Here is a 20,815-nt window from a genome sequence, read left to right as displayed (position 1 = left end):
AATTATAAATAATCATCCTTGTCTAATAGGATGACCACAAAATTGTCATGCCTGATATTGATAAATCTAATGACTCCTCTTTTAGCCCATGTTGCTTGTAGTCTTGTTTTTAAGGCTTTAACACCAATAGGTCTGTCTAAGAGCTTCACTATTGCAGCCTTCTTCTAAGCTCTATAATGACATTTCTTCACCTTCGTCAAGAACATAAAGGTAGGAAAATTTTTGCTCTTATCTCCAATGGTTTAAAAATAATAATTTTGTAGAGTTAGCCTATTACATCATCATTCTTCTCCTCACCAGAGTTTGCATCATCCTCTTTTTCTTGTTCATCATCTAAGCTATCCTCATCTCTATTGATGCCCTTAAGTTTTTCAGCAAAAGTCAGTTTCACATCATTCTTTAATTTTTCATTAGATCCCAACTTTGGCCAATGCCCTTGTAGCAAATTCTTCTTATTGTCCCCAATTGCATTATTAATCTCCTTTGAACTTTACACTAACTAATCATCTTCTTCCTCATATTGTTCTTTATTGGGTTGGACAAAAAGTTTTCCCAAAGTGAGTGACATAGTTTTTTAACGTTAACTAATAATAATAAAGACTTGAAAAAATGGGTCTTCATTGCTGTATATATAGGGCTTAAAAAGTCAAGCATGCTATATTATGTGTTGGATTTTTTTTCCCATAGTATGAACGTTGAAAATTCTTTGGTCAGTTAGTTATGTTAGAATTTGCTCATCCATTAGTTATGTTAGCAAAGGAAATTTGAAAAAACATGATCAAATACAGATCATAATATAAGTAATTGTTAACTAATTTATATTTCTAAAAAAAGTTTGCTAATATTTTGATTTTCTAAAATTTTTCACATCTTTTCAATATGTCGTGAAGAGTAATAAATATAATATTTAACTTATTCAAAACACATTCATTAATTACTCAATAAAGTAAGGGTGTAATTGAAAATATATATATATATATATATATAATACCAATTCAATGCCTTATATTTTGAATCAAATACGGCTTCTAGAAAATTACTTAACATTATGATCTTGAAGGAGTACTAACATATTGCTTAATCCAACTTATTTTGTTCATGGCGAAATAGACAATCTAACTTCATTTTTTCAAAAACAAAAAAAGCCACCTTATTGTTTCCTTCTTATGGAGTTGGATTTTTTTTTACTATTTGGATTTTTTTATTGTAAAGATGAGTATATTACTGAAAAAATTTAATAATATTTAATTTATTTTGAGAATATTCAAAACCAAAATCAAGTTCATTAAGTCTAGGAAACCTATAAATATCAATATTAAAATATTTTCATTTGAGATTTAGCATAAGGGACTAGTTTTTTACAACATCATAAACTGATATTTGAATTTTCGCTAAGAGAAATACTCACATTTAGTACCCAATCGACCATGTCTTGAATAAAATTATTTTAATAGGAGGATATTTATTAGCAATAAAAAAAATTACTTCATTTATGCACTTCTATATACTCTCTCCTTTAGTTTCTTGACTATCTTTAATATTGGTTTTAGGATCACAACTATTTTAGTACTAAGTAAAACCTGAGTATATGATAAGAATGAAATGGATGCATCTTGATGTGTATGATTAGAGTCAAGATCTTCTAATATGTTTGGGGTTGAGATTAAAAAAATATAGATACTATAAAACTTTTATAAATTTTTGGGGCTAGAAGTATACGTAACGTCGATATAATATTGAGAAAAAAGTTAAAAATTGGGGGCATGGCTTATGCAGGTCCCCCTCCTTTCGCCTCAAGCTACCTTCATGGGAAGAGAAACTTGATGCCTCCTCTTTTCATAAAATGAGGCCCCATTTGGTACCTTGTAATCAATAAGTGGGAAAAGGAATTAAAAATGAAATTCATGTTATAATGTGTTTGGTATGCTATAAATACAACTCTTTAGAATCTTAATTCCTACAAAATAGGCAGAATTGGATTCCATCATATACAAGATGGAATCTGATTCTATGATACTTTCATGCATTGTCTGTCTATTTTACCATTTCCTCCATTTTATGCCTTCTTCTTCCCTATGACACTTCTAGCAATGGTGGCAACAAGGCGACCACTAGCGATGACTACCTTTCACTGACATCGAACAACGACGTCCTCCTCTACAACAGGCTCGGCGTAAACTACAATAGGTTCCCTATGACGCTACTTCTCTTTCTCTCTCTTGCACACAAGTCGACAACTCCATCACTAACGGCGACCCACCTTTTAGCTCTTCATTGACTCAAGGAGCTTCACACCACCATCATTGGTTGACAAATCCATCATCCATTGATGACCCACCTCCCGCGACCTCTCCCTCCCTCCCTCTACTGCACACAAGTCACCTACCGACGACCCACCTTTGTGTGTGTGTGAGTGAGAGAGAGAGAGAGAGAGAGGGAGGGAGGGAGAGTGATTGATATGTAATTTCTGCATTCGCTTGACTACATAATTAAATGGTGAGTGGAAATTTATTTTATTTGGAATTTGAAGGGGCAAAAGAACCTAATTAACTTGTGGAATCAGTGCTTTTTGACAGCATCAGGGTAGCATTCTCCGTTGGCTATTATCTTCAACTCTTCATCCATAAGGATAAGTTCAAATTTTCCGTCTGGTGCCGAAGACAGATAAGTCCTAATCAAACATAATGAAGGAAGAGATCAACAAAGTAGATGACAATGAAGGGCCCAGAATTGAAAAGTGGGTTTTACCCCAAAAAGTTGGTTTTGACTTTTGCACTACCTAACGCTGCATGTTCATGGAAGATTATGATTTATAATGCTGCGCATGGTTTTGTTTTGTATTCATTGCTACCGTACGTCACGAGGCAGTGTCTCCTTGCTAGCTCCCCCACTGTTTCACGATAAGGAAAAAAAATTAATCAAACAATAATCCTTATTATTCTTGTAGTTCTATATATAAAACATTTCTAATATGTTTTACTCTTACAATTCATTAACTTTGTTTAAAAATTAAATATTTTTAACTTTATCCCTATTTTATATATATTTTAATAATATATTTTTTCTCTCTAACATTTAATGGAGAGAAAATAAAAATTTTTTTGATGAAAATTTAATTAAATGACTTATAAATAGAATAAAAAATCTTATCTCTCTTCTTAATTTAATTTAATCTTTTCACTTCATGATTTTCTAAAGTTATTTCTTATAATTTACCCCTTTTAAATTTTTAAAGACTGGTCCTAATAATTAAAAATTTAAGGATGAAATTCAAAATAAGTATGAATAATATGAGACTGATTAATTAAAATAACTTAATATTGTGATAATCCTAGTGTTGGGCCCGAGAAGCACCCCGAAAGAGGAAATAACACAATTGGGCCACCCAATGGTCTAAAAGAACATATAAATGAGTGTAATGTTACATTTTAATCCAAAACTTTAAGGTGTTGAGTTTATAAGTTTTTTTTACTTATACTTCTTCGATTCAAAAAATATAAGGTATTTTTAATTAAATTTTATCCTAATAAAGTAGCTATTTATCTTCAAACTAATCTTATCCTTTTATATTTACTCTTTATTAATAGGGTGTTTTATTATAAAATAAATATAAAATAATCTATATAATAGGGGTACTTTAAAAAAAAGTAATGATTATACCTTACAAAAATAAAAATATTTTATATCTTTTAACATTTAATTTTTTAAAAAATTAATATTTTATTTTTTTTAAATGGAAGGAGTATACATCTTCTCTGGCTTAATTTCATTTGATGTGGGGCTTTTTTACACGCCAAGCTCCATTCATTCACACCTAACACCTCGACATTAGTCCCGTCTGCGTCATGTCTTGATTTATCAATGCTTTCCTAATTCTAAACCTGCCCCGTTGAAAATTCCAAAATAATACTTCCTATATCTTAAATTATAAGACACTTTAAAAAAAAATATTTCAAAATATAAAATACTTTAAGTAAATTAAAATTTTATTAAATGTACTAATTTTAATATTATCTTTTCTCCTTCTATAATTAATTTCTGTCCCTTCTCTTTTCAATATATTAAATTATTAGTATTTTTAAAAATTTATATTTTTGTTTTGAAAAGATAAAATTATTAGGTGTATTTAATAATATTTATTAATATGTAAAATTTTATCTAAAAATGTTTTATAATTTGAGATGAGGAGAGTAAAAACAACAAGAAGTTAGCAGGGACTACTCATATTTCATCGCCCACGGCATTATACAATCATCGGAAACGATTCGCCCCATGGATTCTTCAAAACTCTCTCTCCTTGCTTGCCTTGTAATCCTTTTGATTGTTAGAATCAAAGCGTCTTGTTCAGACACAACTTATGCACCAAACAGCACATTCCAAACAAACGTTAATCGCTTACTTTCTTCCCTTTCCTCCAACGCCAATCAAATTGATGGATTTTACAACACCACCGTGGGAGAAAACAGCGACGCCGTCCACGGCCTCTTCCAGTGCCATGGCTCTGCCACCGTCCCAGCCTGTCAAACATGTGTTTCCGACGGAATCAAAAAAATCCTTCAGAGGTGCCCCAATAATACAGGAGCCGTCGCTTGGTTCGAAAACTGCTGGTTACATTACTCCGACGAGTATTTCTTCTCCACGATGCAAGAACAACCCCAGCAAATTGTTGTTAACGCCCGCAACGCAACAGACACGACGAGCTTTATGAACCTGTTGGGTGAAACCTTGACAGTGGTTGCGAAAGAGGCGTCGGAAGGGGGAAGCAAGAAATTTGCAACCAAAGAAGTAAAGTATAGTCCTTTTCAAACTCTATATACTCTGGCGCAGTGCACGAAGGATATATCTGAGATTGAATGTCGGAACTGTCTGGGAAACAGTATTAGCAATTTGCCTACTTGCTGTAATGGAAATGTTGGGGGAGTAACCCAGAAGCCCAGTTGCGTTTTAAGGTATGAAGTCTACGCCTTCTACCAGGACTTTCCTCCGCCACCAGCCCCTCCGCTGCAATCCACTTCCCAAGGTAACAATCATTTCTTCAATCATCCATGTTAATCTACTCATTTAATTAAATTTCGTCCCCCAAGTAAAAAAGACATATTTGAATCACCAATTCATTTATGTCAACATGACTAACGAGTGACACGATACTCCCTTGGGTCCTATTTTTAATGAAGGGTATATATTATATAAAATGATGTTGGATTCAGAAATTAACAATTTGTAGATATTACATAAATTTTTCATCCATTAAATTATGTGAAATCTCTCATAAACAAAAATATATTTTATATTTCAGTTTGATTTTAAATTCAATAGAACACCTTCGATTTAAAAATTTAAGCGTAAATTGTATCAAAAAAAATTAAGGGTAAAGATATATATATATATATATATATATATTGTTTTTAATAAATCATATTTTAATTGGACAATTTTAACTTTGGAAATTGATTTATAGGAAATTTGTGAACATGTTAATTGTTAAGGATAAAGAAAACAATTGTCCAATTTTAATAAAAATCCGAAAATATACGTAATTTGATTTTTTTTTTTTTTTGTGCAGATAAAGGCAGGATTTCAACTGGTACAGTCACTTCCATAGCTGTTCCAACATTTAAATTCATATTGACAGTCTCGCTCGGCAGCTTCTGGTGCTTAAAAAGGAGAGCAAGGATAAAGAAGCATACATCACTTCCTGTACAAACTGGTATGATATGATTATCAGATTTCGTATCGAACTGGATGCACCTGCAATTTTCGCTTTACATGGAAGCAAGGAAGTTCCTTTGATTAGTAACATCACAAAATTAATACACAATGAACAGTCTTCATATCACCGTTTAAACATGTAATGTTGGTGTGCTTCTATAGTAAATATAGCTCTAGTGCAAGAAATTAAAGTCAAGCGTAATTCATCATTTTTTGTGTATGGTTATGTAGTTGAGATTTCAAGTGTAGAGTCCCTACAATTTGATTTGGATACCATCAAATCAGCCACAAACGACTTCTCTCCTGATAATAAACTAGGGCAAGGAGGATTTGGCGAGGTGTACAAGGTATACATACGAGTCTATTTCACCAATGGAAATCAGAATCCCTCTTAAAATCATCAAATTATTATTTATTTGTTCGCAAATGGGTTTTAATAGTTGGCTATTTTATATGCAGGGTACTCTTCCTGGTGGAAAAGAGTTAGCTGTGAAGAGATTATCAAGCAATTCCAAACAAGGTGTAGGAGAATTTAAGAATGAAGTTGTTACGATGGCAAAACTTCAACACAGAAATCTTGTGAGGTTACTAGGATTTTGTTTAGATGAGGAAGAAAAGATACTTGTCTATGAATTCTTGCCCAACAAAAGCTTGGATAAGTTTCTGTTTGGTAAGTTCTGCAGAATTATGTTATGCATTCAAGTACTCGCAGGTTCACTTATCCAATCATATAATTTTATAAATAATTGGTTTGAAGTTCTAACTTGAGTAAGGATGTGAATCTAATTTTTTATTTTATTTGAATATGCTTCTAAATCCTTTGACCATATACAGGACCTGAAAATGAAGGTAAATTGAATTGGTCAAAACGGTACAAGATTATCGAAGGAATTGTAAAGGGGATGCTTTATCTTCATGAAGACTCTCGACTCAAAATTATACATCGAGATCTCAAAGCTAGTAATGTACTTTTGGATGAAGATTTGAATCCAAAAATTTCTGATTTTGGCATGGCTAGAATTTTTGAAGTTGATGAAACTCAAGCAAGCACGAGTAGAGTTGTCGGTACCTTGTGTGTATACTTAAACCAATTTTTCATTCCAATTATTTGGTATCATAATTTATAACAAACTAGAGACATAAGATTATTTATCATGTGCTGTGTGTTCATTTGCAGTGGCTACATGGCTCCAGAATATATAATGCATGGTCATATTTCAATCAAATCTGACATATATAGCCTTGGTGTCCTAATTCTGGAGATTATTAGTGGTGAGAAGAATACAGCTTTCTACGTATCAAGTTACGCTGAAGACCTACTAAGCTATGTAAGTAGATTATCAAAGCAAATAAACTCAGATGGCAGCTAGAGAGATATCAAATCTCAACGCATTAATTATATATTATTTGATTTCCAGGCTTCGAAGCTGTGGAGGGAAGGGACGCCATTAGAATTGTTGGATCCTAGTTTAAGAGATTCTTGTTCAAGAAATGAAGTTAATAAATGCATTCATATAAGCATGTTATGTATCCAGGAAAATCCAGCACTGAGACCTACAATGCAATCTATTATGGTAATGCTAAGTAGCCACTCTGTCACCCTATCAGACCCTCAAGAGCCAGCATTTTTTGTTGATCGCCATAGAACAAACTCAAACAATCCGACCATTTCTGAGAATAGTTCGGATCAATCTACAAGCAAGTCGGTGCAACGGTCTGTGGATGAAGATCCAATTACTGATTTGTATCCTCGCTAGTATCTTTTTTTTTTTTTTCCCACCTAAAATACTCAACTTGTTATTGTATTGTCTGTCAACTGGTACAAGTTTGAGACTGGCCTGGTGTTGTAAATAGGTGTAGTATCAAGAATATAATCAATACAAGTTATTTGTGTTTTTACCTTTTAAGCGGAAATTAAAACTTTTACTCACTGATCAACGATGTTTCTGACTCTGCATCAATGATTGCCAAAGTACCATTCGTTACACATAATATATTTGAACAACTGTATGTAGTAATGGAGGAACAAACAGGATGTGTAGATCTTACTTATAAACTAATATAAAAGGATATTTTAATTAACAATTTGATGCTTAGAAATTTTTATGTCTTTTCTGAGGCTTCTATGCAAAAAGCACAGAGATTATTGCTGAATATATATGTTCATCTCTTTTGTCGAAGCTCGTGCATGGTGAAGTCTCGCAAAACTAGAGATATTTTCTTCTCTTGTAATGTTAACCATACTAGACGCATTGTATTGTGGCACGATGTGTTCAAATTAACCTCGCGATATATAATCTTCCATAATTAACAAACTATATTCATCGTCATAAGTTGTGGGTACATAACTACATGCATACATACATATGCGCCACGGCTCAATTAACGCGAGATGTTACGGGAAACAAACACATGTTGCTCCTTTCCCATATATAAGCAAGGAATGTTGACACGTTGTGAAGTAAAGAGAAATAATGGGAGAGATTATCCTCATGTGAACAGGTTTAATTTAATTTGGAATATGTGTCATCATTATTGTTTGGATGTCAAGCTGAGTGTAACTAGGATTCTTGATTTGATATAAACAAGCTGGAGGGAAACCCACATTAGATAGAGTTAATAAGCATAAAAATATATAAATGAAAGGATTCATAAATTTATTGTTTTAAATTTTTGCATTAAAATATGATGCCTCTGTTATATGTAGTAATTTAGTTTAGAAAAATTTATTTATTATTCTCAATACTTTAAAAGAGATATTCTCTATTGTCGGCGAGACCTATACCTTATAATTACAAAAAAAATGAGAATAACAAAGATGTCTCAAAAAAATTAATTAATTCAAGTTAGGTTTTAAGTGTCAAGTTCCATAAATTTGCAACTAAATCTCTTAATTTTGTAATTGCATTATAATGAATTTACAACTTGTTTTCCAAAAGCATGGTTAAACGATAAAAAAAAATTATTTTCTCTATTAAAATTTGAAATACAAGTTATAAATCCATCATAATGAAGCTTCAAAACTGAGAGATTAAATTGAAAATTCTTGAAATTTGGGACCTATATTGAATTAATTGATCTTTTGAGAACTTTTTGTCATTCTTACAAAAATAAGAGTGCTACATCCAATTATATGTATTAATTTATTGTTGTAGGTCCAATTGCTCTCTATTTTTTTAATTCAATTAATAAGGATTTGACTCATGCAACTCATGGGTAAAACTAATTATTCAAGCAGATTGGGTTTATTTAAGCCAAACATATTCAAATCATACTTTAAATACTTGAACATATAAACAAAACTCATATAATCAAATCTTGTCCTAACACCTTGGGCACTGGGCTAGCTCACATATCTGAATTAAAAAATATTATTTTATTATATTTTTATTTTTCTAGCTAATTTTAATTTTTACCTTGGAAATTAATATTTTCAATTTTTATATTATTTTAATTTTATTTTATTAATAATAATAAAAAAGAATTTAGGTATTCAAGCTACACTCATTTGGGTTCGAGGCTTGAATTGAGTTTCTTCTGTAACCCGAGATAAAAGGAAATCTTCTAAATTCCTAAGCTTAGCCTTAAGATTTTTAGACTCATTTAAACTAACTTATTAAGCTTGACCCAAATTACAACATCTAGTCATGGGTTTAAATCTTGAAGATCTTGTTAGTGGATGATCTATAAGTATCTCTATAAGTGTTCTTGAAGTTTGGAGGCATACACTGACATTAGTGAATCTCAAAATTCAACTCATCTAAACTTTATTTCATTAAAAAAAAAAAATTCTGCTTTCACAAGTGTATAGATTGATATGAAGATTGGATTCATCGTGACACACAGCAAGAAAATTATTTTCGGGATAGTCAATGGGAACGCAACAAGAGAATTATATTATTGTTGAGACTGGGAACGTGTTTCATGCAAGACATAGAGCATGTTTGGATAACATCTCAACTTAAGTTGGGATGGCCTAAACCTAAGCTAGGATGTTAAAAACTCAAGCTATGAAGTTTGGATTGCAAAAAAAAAAAAAAAAAAAATTCAACCACAATTAGCTCCAAACTAGCATTTTAGATTAAGCTGATATACCTAGCTTTCTCATCTGCGTCAGGGTGAATGAATGTTGGCAGCATTAAATGGTTATCCAAGCCAGTGTGACCGAAGCGTTTAATAAATGAATTCTCTCTCTCTCTCTCTCTTCATTATCTACTATCAGATCATTCTAGAATTATCTTTAAAAATATTATAAAAATAATAATTAATAGAAAGAAAATTTATTTAAATTTATAAATTTATGAGTCTAAAATATAACCTAATTATAAACCCTACACTACCATTTTTATCCTAACATCTGCTGCATTTGCTCGCTCCATAGAGTTTCTTTTCAGGTACCTTCCAAGTTGTATCTTCTTTTCACGTTTTCCTCTTCCCTTCACATTTGTTCTCTTGCTTTTCGCCTTTCCTTGTGTCAGACCACTTTATCAATGTACATAAGTTATAGGTGCATCTTCTCTCTCCGTGCTCATTCTCACCGTACGCACAACGCATGTACATAAATAAATGCATCTTTCTATCATTCTTTTTCCATATACATATCTACATTAAATTCTGGTGTGGGTATATTTAGTCACACATAGATCCTCATATACATGCTCCTCTCTTTTTTTTTTCTATACATATACGCTAATTAATACATATGACCTGTTTGTTGTTCTTCTCTTTTTCTCATTTTTTTCCCTATTGTTTCTCCATCTATTTTCTCAAGATTTCATCAAAAGACTATTGGCTAATTTTTATTTTTCTTGGATAAGCTATATAGATAAAAATTATACAGTAAATTAGTTTTAACTACTAGTATATATAAATTACAGAGGTCAAATAAAATTAAGGGTTGTGTAATTTTAATTATGAAAACTTGAAGAGAATTTTGGGCTCTTTAGGACGGTTTTAAGGTCCTAGTTAAAATAGCTTTAGGATGACCTTAGAGTAGTTTTAGGGTGAATTTTTAATAGTTTTAAGCTATATAGTAATATATTATATGTGTGCACTTTTTGTAGACTCTCACTGAAAGCTCTTCTTATTTGATTTTGCTGTGTGGCTGCTTGTGCTTAAGGAGAACAGGTATCTCGAGGTTTTTCCATATGTGTGCAAGCTATGTGTTTAATAACGAATACATATAATCATAAATTTAATTGTAAAAATTTATAATCTTATCAAGCATGCTTGTAGCTTGGCTATATATTATTAGTGTTTCTTTTCAAGCATGCTTGTAAATGCTGATTAATGAATTTTATTTGATGGAAATGGTATGTATTATTTAAGAGTGATTTATTTCTTTCAAGCATGTTTGTACATTGAGTTGATTGAATGAGATAAGTCTATTCCTTTTCAAGCATGCTTGTACACGATGTAATTGTTGTTTATGTGTAGTATGCATTAGGGGATGGGTTGATGAGGAGATGATGATGTTGATACATATATGATTCAATAACCACATGGTTTGCCTCTACTGCGCGCATAGTAGTTGGCTTGTTTTTTTTAAAAAAAGTCCCATTCCTCAATACTTACCTGGCCGGCTTTGTAAAGGGAGAAGGTAGGACAGTGACACCTCCTAGTTGGGGTTTTTCAAAGAAGGGAGTTATAATCTAAGCTTGGGTTCTGTACCTTTAGCCAGGTATATCTCGAGCACTGAAGAAGTTTGGTCAGTCCAGCATGTGGCCAGACCGTATTTAAGCCTATGGTTCCAGTCAATGGAATAAGGATAGATGGAGTAATAAAGGAGATTTTTGATATTGCATATTGACATAGTATGAGCTATATTGTATGAACTTTTTTTGTTATAATTGAATGATTCTTATGAACTCACTTGTATATTAGTTGTATAATTGTGTGGTTGTAGTTTGTGCATGTATGATTAAACTTTGGGTTACTGAGACGCTAGTTCTCATCCCTTCTTTAACATTTGTTAGGAGAAAGCCTAAGTAGGAATCAAGAGAAGGCGTCAGAGGAATGAGCGTTTGGCTATTGTACTCCTCACAGTACATATAGGATTATATTTACTTTTTGCACTGACTATTGGACCTTTTATCATTTTTAAACTATATTTCTTTCTTTCTATCTGCTTTTAGTTATTGGACGATAGTTCACCATAAACTGGCTTGGATTAATATTTCTAGAATTTAGTTATATTTTGAACTATGATGTCACAAAATAAAAATTATGCTTTGAATTAAATAAAGTGGGTGGAGCCTTTATTCTTCGATAATTGTTTGCTAAATGTTTAGATAGTAGGACAGGGTGTTACACCCTTCATTGTTGTCACCCTATGCTAGCTCATCCCTTGCTCACCCTTCAGTTGCCTTTCACTCTCCGAATCTGATGAGAGATCATAGCCGCCACGAGACCTTATCTCCACCATGTGCATTGCTGTCATCCCTTCCCCTTTCTGCTGTTTCTCTCTCTTCATTATCTCCATTGCTCAAATCCTTGCTTTGCTTCATTTATTATTTTCACCTTCATTTACTTTGCACTGTCAAATTTTACCTAAGATTGCTACCACCGGCACCGCTACTACTATTTGATCTCAACCATGTGTGTTGCTCGTGTTGATTCTTGCTTGTCGTCGTCCCTTCTTTTTGGGTTGATACAGTGTTCCTGCTTCAAGAGTGTCATCACTATCGTCATCCATTCTTCTCGTACCAGATCTGCGCTTCTCTGCATGAAAATGATCATCATTGTCATTCGTTGATCATGTGTCAAGTTAGAAGTATTGGGATCTTGGGATTGAAGATGGCGAAGGAATGATGCTTGCTTATAGTATGAATTGAAGATAGTGGAGGAATGTCGATCTTGGCATATGAGGACTTGAATTTTTAGTTTTTCGTAATTAAATATTTTGATTTTTTATTAGATAAATATTATATAATTAGAATTGAATTTTTTATTATATTTTTTAAAATATTAATATTTTTTAGTTATTAATTGTAATTTTAAGTTTAATATTTTTTACTTTTAATTAGTAACAAAAATGTAGACAAGAAAATTTAGGTTTATTTTCATCGTTAAATATCTCAACTGACTTTTACCTTAAATCATGAAAAAGAAATTTAATTTATCTAACTGACTTCTAAAAAAAATATCTAAATATAAATCACATTACATTCACTGACTTTTTTTTAACCTTAGTTTGCTAACCTCAGTTGAATCCTAACCTCAGTTGTAAATTTTTTAATCCAAATAAACAACTGATGTATAAAAAATAAATAACTGACAGAAAAATTTACAACTCTTATTAATAACATAATACCACTATGAATAAAAACAAATAAAGTAATGTACATGAACAACTCATATAAAGAAAATTGATTAGTATTGTATGAAAATTATATAATTGACATTAGGAATTGGGATTATTTGTGTCATTTTTCTCAAAAACTTAATTTTAATTGCGTACAAATGATATCTATAAAGACTAAACTGATATTTTAAAATTTTAAGGGTTGATTTTAAATAAATTTGTTCAGGATTTTAACGAAATTTTTGCTGCCAAGATTCCGACTACTGATGTGGGCCCAAGGTTTTCACTATAAATGAAGGGTGTGTAGTCGAGTTCAGCTAAAGCATTTAATAGAGCCTTCGTCTTGTACTGTTGTACACTTGTACTACTACTCACTACAAGAACGACCGATTAATATTAGTTCATATGTCGATGTGATCATCAGAAAGTGATTCGCTTCCCAAATTCTATTTATGCTTTTCTTCTTATTTATCTTATATTATCCTATCCTTTTTATAATTTTTTTTAACTAGATCACTTAAATTAAGGCAGTTAATTAAAATAATAAAATTATTTTAAAAATAATTCACTTTTTAGTTTTATCCTTAAATTTAAAAAAGAGTAATTTAATATATAAGAATATTTTTTAAAAAAAATTAAAACATTACACTTTTTTTAAATAATTTATTTAAAGATATTTTTGGAATTTTGCTTTAAAAATTACAAAAATAAGAAAAAAAAACAAGTTGTATAAAGAACCAAGAAAATTTTTTAGAAAATAAAAAGGACCCAAGGAGCAATGTTTTGAATGGCTAGAATCAAAGGCCAGGCTCAATTCTGTCTAGACACAACCACATATGCCCCATGCAGTACATACCAAACCAATCTCAATCGCTTACTCTCTTCCCTTTCGTCGAACGCCAATCAGAGCGTTGGATTCTACAACACCACCGTCGGGCAAAACAACCCCAGAGCCACCGTGTACGGCCTCTTCCTCTTCCCCGGAGACGTCACCGGTCCGACTTGTCAAGAATGTGTTTCCGAGGCAATCGAAGATATCCTCGTGAAACGCCCGTAGATGAAAGAAGCCATCATTTGGTAAGAAAAATGCTGGTTACGCGATACTCGAACCAGTCTTTCTTCTCCACAATGCAAGATAACCCCATGGTTACGGATTGGACCTCCGGCAATGTATCAGACCAGAGTGGTTTTATGAGACTGTCGAGCAATAGGTTGAGTGTGGTGGCAAAAAGAAGCGGCGTACGGCGGCAAGAAATTATTTGTGACCAAAGAAGCAAAGTTTGGCAATTTTGGAAATCTATAACTTCTGAGTTTTGACCAAATGAAACTTCAACTCCCTATCTTAAACTTTCGACCAAAAGAAAAAGCTATAAATCTGAAAAGAAAAACGGTGAATCTTTTGTTTTTTTTTTTTTGGAAGCACTATTTCAAATTTATTATTTTTTAGGAAAAATAAAAAATTGCATGAAATTTCAACCTCCTCGCCTTTAGCGGACTTGTGAATCTGAGAGAGGGTCTATTGTGAGTTTCTTTCTTAAAACTTGTATTTTAAAAAAAAATTATATAGAATTTCAATCCCTCTTATGGACACTTGTGAATTTGAATAGAATAGTTGTGAAACCCTTTGTAGTATTTGTAATTAAAGAAACTTGTTCATCGCCCCGGGGGGGGGGGAGCACAAACTAAAATTAGTCTTAGAAATTTATTAGTGATTAATATGGCATGAAGTGAAGTTTCATTAATGTACTTGAAAATAGTAAATTTATATGAATTATTTTTTTAAATATGCATAAAATTTCTCCTACATAAATGGCCTGTTGGCTTCTGTTCTCATTTTTTATTTTTAAAAACTGTTTTATAATCCAGTTTTAAAAATTATTTTTAAAACAAAATAAAATAAAAATTTCTTTGGTTATGCCAATTAAAAAAAGTTTTAAAATTTAAAAAATAAATTAATAGTGATGGTTATAGGCATTTAATGATTGTGAGTATTAATAAAAATTAATCAAGTTAATTATAATTTTCAATAATTAAATATATTATATTTTAAAAATAAGAAAAATAAAATTAAAATAAGTTAAAATTGTTTCTATTTTGTTATTTTTAAAAATAAAAAATGAAAACAGTTTTGAAAACGACTAAATAAAAAACACTTATCCAAACAAATTTTTAATTTTCAGTTTCAAAAACAAAAAACAAACAGGCCCAAAGATTTTTAAATTTTTTATATTAGTGATTAAGAAAATACCTTCAATTTTAAAATTTTTGTGTAAAAAATACGTATATAAATTAATAAAGATAAATGTGATTAATTTATTTATATTTTTTTTTGGTGGAATTAATTTATTTTTGTTATTTGTTCAGATAAAAGCAAGAGCAATATTCCAGCCAGAACCATTATCTCCATAGTTGTACCAACAGTGACAGTCACATTACTAGCTACTCTTGCTCTGCTTCTTGTGCCAAAAGAGGGGAGCCAGGACGAAGCATTCCTCTTCCTCAGTTCCTACTTCCTAAACAATCTGGCATGCGTATGATAATGATCAGCTTTCATATTGAGATACACGTTGCAATTTTCACTTTACGTGGAAGTAATGATTAAGGAAGTATCCTTCGTCGATTAATATGATGAATCTAATTACAACGATCTAATTAATTAACAATTTCCCTTCGACCAGTCAAACTATTTTGCAAGAAAGTTCTGTGGAAATTGAAATCGATCAATTTTTTTGTATGGTCACGTAGTTGAGATTTCAAGTGTAGAGTCTCTAGAATTTGGTTTGCATACCATCAAATCAGCCACAAATGACTTCTCTCCCGACAATAAACCAGGTGAAGGAGGATTTGGTGAGGTCTACTAGGCATATAAGTCTATTTCACTGATGAAAAGCAGAATTACTTTTAGAATTAATTATAAACTTATTATTTGTTAATTTGCAAAGGGATTTTAACAGTTTGGTTATTTTTATGGTATATATGCAGGGCATTCTACCTAGCGGACAAGAGTTGGCCGTGAAAAGGCTATCACGTAGCTCCAAACAAGGCGTAGCACAGTTTGAGAATGAAGTTGTTACCATGGCAAAACTTCAACATAGAAATCTTGTAATGTTACTGGAATTTGTTTGGATGAAGAAGAAAAGATGCTCGTCTATATATGAATTTTTGCCCAACAAAAGCTGGACAATTTCTGTTTGGTAAGTTCTGTACAATTATTTTCAACATTTAGGTACCGGTACGCATACGATGACTCATCCAATCATATCATTTTATTAATAATTGGTTTGTATTACTTGAGTAGGGCTATTTATTAATATATATAATTTTATCATATGGTCTACACATGCTTGTTATGTATATATACCCCATACAAGACCTGAAAGCAAAGATAAATTGAATTATTGATAAGAGCATTACAAGATTATTGAAGGCACTGAATATTTTATCTTCATGAATATTCTCAACTCAAAATGATACATCCCCATCTCAAAGCACAAGCAATGTATTGTTGGATGAAGGTCTGAATCCAAAAATCTCTGACCTTGGTATGGTTAGACATTTTGAAGTTGACCAAACTCAAGCAAAGACAAGTGTTCGTTGGTGGTAGTTGTAAGTTTCTGAAATCAAGATTTTGCCAAATTAATATTTTCCATCATAATATTTAACAAACTAGAGAAAAGAGATGATTTACCATGTATGTATGCTATTTGCAGAGCTACATATCTCCAGAGTATGTAAAGCTCGGCCAAATATCAATCAAAACTGACATGTATATATTTTTTTTATTTTTTATAATATTTATTTAAACTTTTAAAAATAATTAAAATAAAAAATATATTTTTAATTATTGTAAGAAGCTATTTTAAGTAGTTTTTGGAAATAATATGATGTGGTAGATGTGAGAGAGTGTTTAATATATTACTCTCTCTATTAAAAAATATAAGGCATTTTTAACCAATCTTATCTCTCAATAAAGTAGTTTTTATCTTCAAAATAACCCTATCTTTTCATGTTTGCCCTTATTTAATACGGTATTTCACCCTAAAATAGATATAAAATGATTTATTTAATGGAGGTACTTTTGAAAAAAAAGCAATAATTATACCTTGAAATACTAAAAATGCCCTATATTTTTGAACATCCAACCTCTTAAAAAATGTCTTACATTTTTTAACAAAAAAAGTTGCATTTATCAAGTTGTGCTGAAGACCTATTAAGCTATGTAAGTAAATTACCAAATAAATAAGCTCAAATGATGGTTGGCTAGGTATTAAATCAAATCTTGAATAGATTGATTATTGTTAGTAAGTGCGCAAATAATTAGCAAAGTAAACAGAATATAATAATTGAAAAATATGGAGAAGTTTGAGAAAAGTAATAAAAGATTATGCAAAAAATTTAACATAGAAAAACCCCCTATATGAGGGACAAAAACTCATGGGCAACAAGCAAGCAATTTCACTATAAAATAAAAATTATGATAATTATCTCGATTGTGAGAGATGGAGAGACAAGCTATATATATATATATATATATATATATATAGCTTCTTATCAACTAAAAATATCTTACATGATAATAAATATCTCTTAAAATATTAAATAGAGATATGATAAATTAAATCACGAATTTGTAATTGACCGATACAAAATCTAAATTAGAGCCTTAATTTTAAAGTTAAATTAAAATGTGGTAACTAGAAGAATTGAATAGCAAAGTGAAAGGGATTAGAATTTCTAGGGTGCTCTTTAATTGCTAATCTTACCTTAGATATATTCTTTGACCTTATTTTATTTTATTCATATTTATTTTTAATTTAATAAAATTTTACCTTTAATTGGATAACTTAATTGAGATGAAAACAAGTTCTATTGTGTCTGATTCCTGTTGCTTTAGTTCTTTGTAGGATGACTTTAATTCGCTTTATTACATTTGATCCGTACACTTGCAGTTTGCTTAAATTGTGTGAACATCAATTTATATATGCATATATATATATATGTATATATATATATATACATATATATATATATGTATATATAAGGTTGAAAATTAATGAACGTTAATTTTTTTAATTGAACACGTTCTGTTAAGGAATAACAGATTTTTTGTTATGACGCGTGTTACAATGTCAAATAAATATTTCATGAAATGTTGGGAAAAAAACGCTGACAAAAAAAATAGTAAGAATGTCTTGTGATCGGTTACGGGAAAATATTCAAATTGAAAAAAAAAAGGAAAGTATTACTAAAAATATATAGAGAAAAAAGGCGTCAATCTGGGTGAGATTGCTAAATGACCAAAAATAGACAGAATCCAGGATAAGAAACACTGATATTTGTAGAAGATTTTTGGAACCATAAGATTTTTGGAACCATTCCAGTGCTTAGCTTCAGCAGTGAAGGCCTTTATCCTTGATATTTGTATTATCAACCCAAGATCGCTTGACAAGGTCAGAAAAATCTGGATGTGTAATCCAAGAGGCCAGAAATTTAAAGGGCTTATCCATTAGGGAGAAATGCTTTAGAGAGTCCAAATTGACCAAAATGGGACAGTGATTAGAAAGAAATTTTTGGGAGATGGTTAATTATGCAAGAGGTAAAAGAGTTAATCCAAGCTTGGTTGCCCAAAGCCCGATCCAGTCGCACTAGAAAAGTACCACCCCTCTAAGTGAATTTTTGGCCATTGAAGCCCAAGTCCACTAGCCCATGTTAATTTAAAAAAGACCAAAATAAACCACAACCCACAACATTGCATCCAGAACCCCCTTTCCTTTCATCATTTGACAAAATAGCATTATAGGCAACTGCCAAAACCTATGGGCAATTGTGTTGAGGGGTAAATACAGAGAGATCTTTCTAAAGGAGCTTACGCCAGTGAGCTTGAGGGCTGCCATAAATAGCTGAGAACAAGAAACTTTGATTTGCAGTAGGATAAGAGACTTCCATGTGAACAAATTGGAAGTGATTAGCAATGATTTTGATATCAACATTCTGCATCCACAGGATCTAAGTGCCTCCTGAGAATCCTAAGGCCTCAACCCTATGCGAATTAGGAAGCCTAATTTTTTTAATAACTTTGTCAACTTTCACTTAAGAAATTCATGGCTCTACATTAACAAAAATTTCAGGTTTGAATTAGAAACAAAAGACTATACATCCTGTCCTTTGACAAAGAAGAACATGCTCAATTGCATTAATCTCATGTACTCTACAAGAAAGAAATGTAAAATAAGGATTATGAATTTTTAAAAATTGCAATATGATAATTATTTAAAACATTAAGCCTCTTTCACTTTCAAACAAATAAAGAAAGTATACCTAATTAAACAAACTAATGAATTTATTTTTCCAATACATGACTTTTGCAAGACACTCTCTAAAATTTATGGAAATTGCAGGAGTATGAGTGTATGACCAATAAGAGCAGTATCACATATTATGATAGAATAATCCATTGTTTGCACCAATATGTAGAAATCATCAAATTAAACCAAAAATTAGTTCACATATTTTAGATGAATTAAGTATCAAGAATAAATTCTTCATATCAAAGATTTGAATGAAAAAAAAACCTTCCACATGCCCTCACATCATTATAGAAATGAGTAAATTACAAAACATGTGTCCAAATTCAGATTTTGAAATCATTATAAATAAATTTTGTCAGCATATATAAGTCTAGTACATCACCTGTCTAACCATTACCTATAAAAATGTTTCCCTAAAAAGCATGCACATGCACACACACATATAATATAAAATGGTAGTTGACCTGGACCGTAATGGAGAAAACTGCATCAATTAATGCTCTCGTGAAAGTTGCGATTTACAATTTGAATTTGAAAATTGTGTGTGTGCACGTGCGCGGAGCCACGAACATCTCTCTTAATTGATATTGATATTGATGTATACATAAAATAAAAAAAACCTATTGCAACCTATAATATGTTTTAAATTGTTATCTGTCTATTATGCATCAAGAAGCAAAAAAACCAAGGCTAAATAGCTAAGCATACTAGAAGGTGTTTTGGAGGATAATAATATATATAGATTTCACTAATACATGCAACAAATAATTATCTCTAATAAAGTAAAAAAATTGTCATAATTCTTCATCTACCATGTTCACAGTGTAACATCCTAAATTTTAATTCCTTAGTTAATTAAAGAGATAATCAAAATTAATTTAGTAGAATTGATTTAGAGAATGGTTAGAGAAGATTAAGGGACCATCCAAGCATGGGTATAGCCCTAGGAATAGGTCCGAGATTGAGTTCGAGCCATATATGCCTAGAAGAGGGAGAAAATGATGAAGTGTGGTTTTGTTTCACACACTACGGCATGTTTTTAGTTCATCACAATGCAATAGGCTGAGAAAGGGAGGGAGAGCCTCTCTGTGCCATCCACCACAATGTAAGAAGCATCTATCACGATGCATGGTCACAAAATAATGTGGCCATGGCTCTTTATGCCAAATGCCATAGCACATGGCTCATTTTCTGCTGAAATCAAAGGGAAGATTTAGAAGATTTAGAAGGAGAAAACAAAAGAGCATGAATTTACTCTGTTAGGGCTTTAATTTTAAGAAACATGGAGGTGTTTCTAAGTTATCAAACCCTAAGAGTAAGTCTTTTAGCCCTTTCTTCTTCCTCTTCAACCCATTTTCTTAAGTTTATGGTTAGGGTTTCACTACAATACTTTTGCCATATAACAACAGTTTGAAAATTGTTGCTTAAAGTATGAAAACTATTGCCTAAAAAAAATGCAACATTTTTGAACTTGTACGTATTCCAGTATTACCTA

At 31.3% G+C, this 20,815-nt stretch overlaps 1 protein-coding gene across 1 annotated transcript; it reads left to right on the top strand.

The window, feature by feature from the left end:
* The first annotated feature begins 4,221 nt into the window (after window positions 1-4,221).
* LOC129285011 (cysteine-rich receptor-like protein kinase 44) lies at window positions 4,222-7,542 on the top strand. Its single transcript, XM_054920546.1, has 7 exons — window positions 4,222-5,020; window positions 5,564-5,707; window positions 5,941-6,056; window positions 6,169-6,379; window positions 6,544-6,781; window positions 6,887-7,037; window positions 7,128-7,542. The coding sequence occupies exons 1-7, from the start codon at window positions 4,273-4,275 to the stop codon at window positions 7,464-7,466; spliced, it is 1,947 nt and encodes a 648-aa protein (XP_054776521.1). The 5' UTR covers window positions 4,222-4,272; the 3' UTR covers window positions 7,467-7,542.
* Window positions 7,543-20,815: the final 13,273 nt, after the last annotated feature.

Source organism: Prosopis cineraria, unplaced genomic scaffold (genome assembly GCF_029017545.1).
Source record: "Prosopis cineraria cultivar Desert tree isolate PC_DT_omini unplaced genomic scaffold, ASM2901754v1 PC11, whole genome shotgun sequence".
NCBI lineage: Eukaryota > Viridiplantae > Streptophyta > Magnoliopsida > Fabales > Fabaceae > Prosopis > Prosopis cineraria.
This window is presented reverse-complemented; position numbering and strand designations above follow the sequence as displayed.

Bases quoted from the DNA above. Each gene is read 5' to 3' on its own strand.
- LOC129285011 (XM_054920546.1), top strand. From the start codon at position 4,273: ATGGATTCTTCAAAACTCTCTCTCCTTGCTTGCCTTGTAATCCTTTTG. The intron at 5,021-5,563 runs GTAACAATCATT...TTTTTTGTGCAG, and splicing joins GCTGCAATCCACTTCCCAAG to ATAAAGGCAGGATTTCAACT. The intron at 5,708-5,940 runs GTATGATATGAT...ATGGTTATGTAG, and splicing joins ATCACTTCCTGTACAAACTG to TTGAGATTTCAAGTGTAGAG.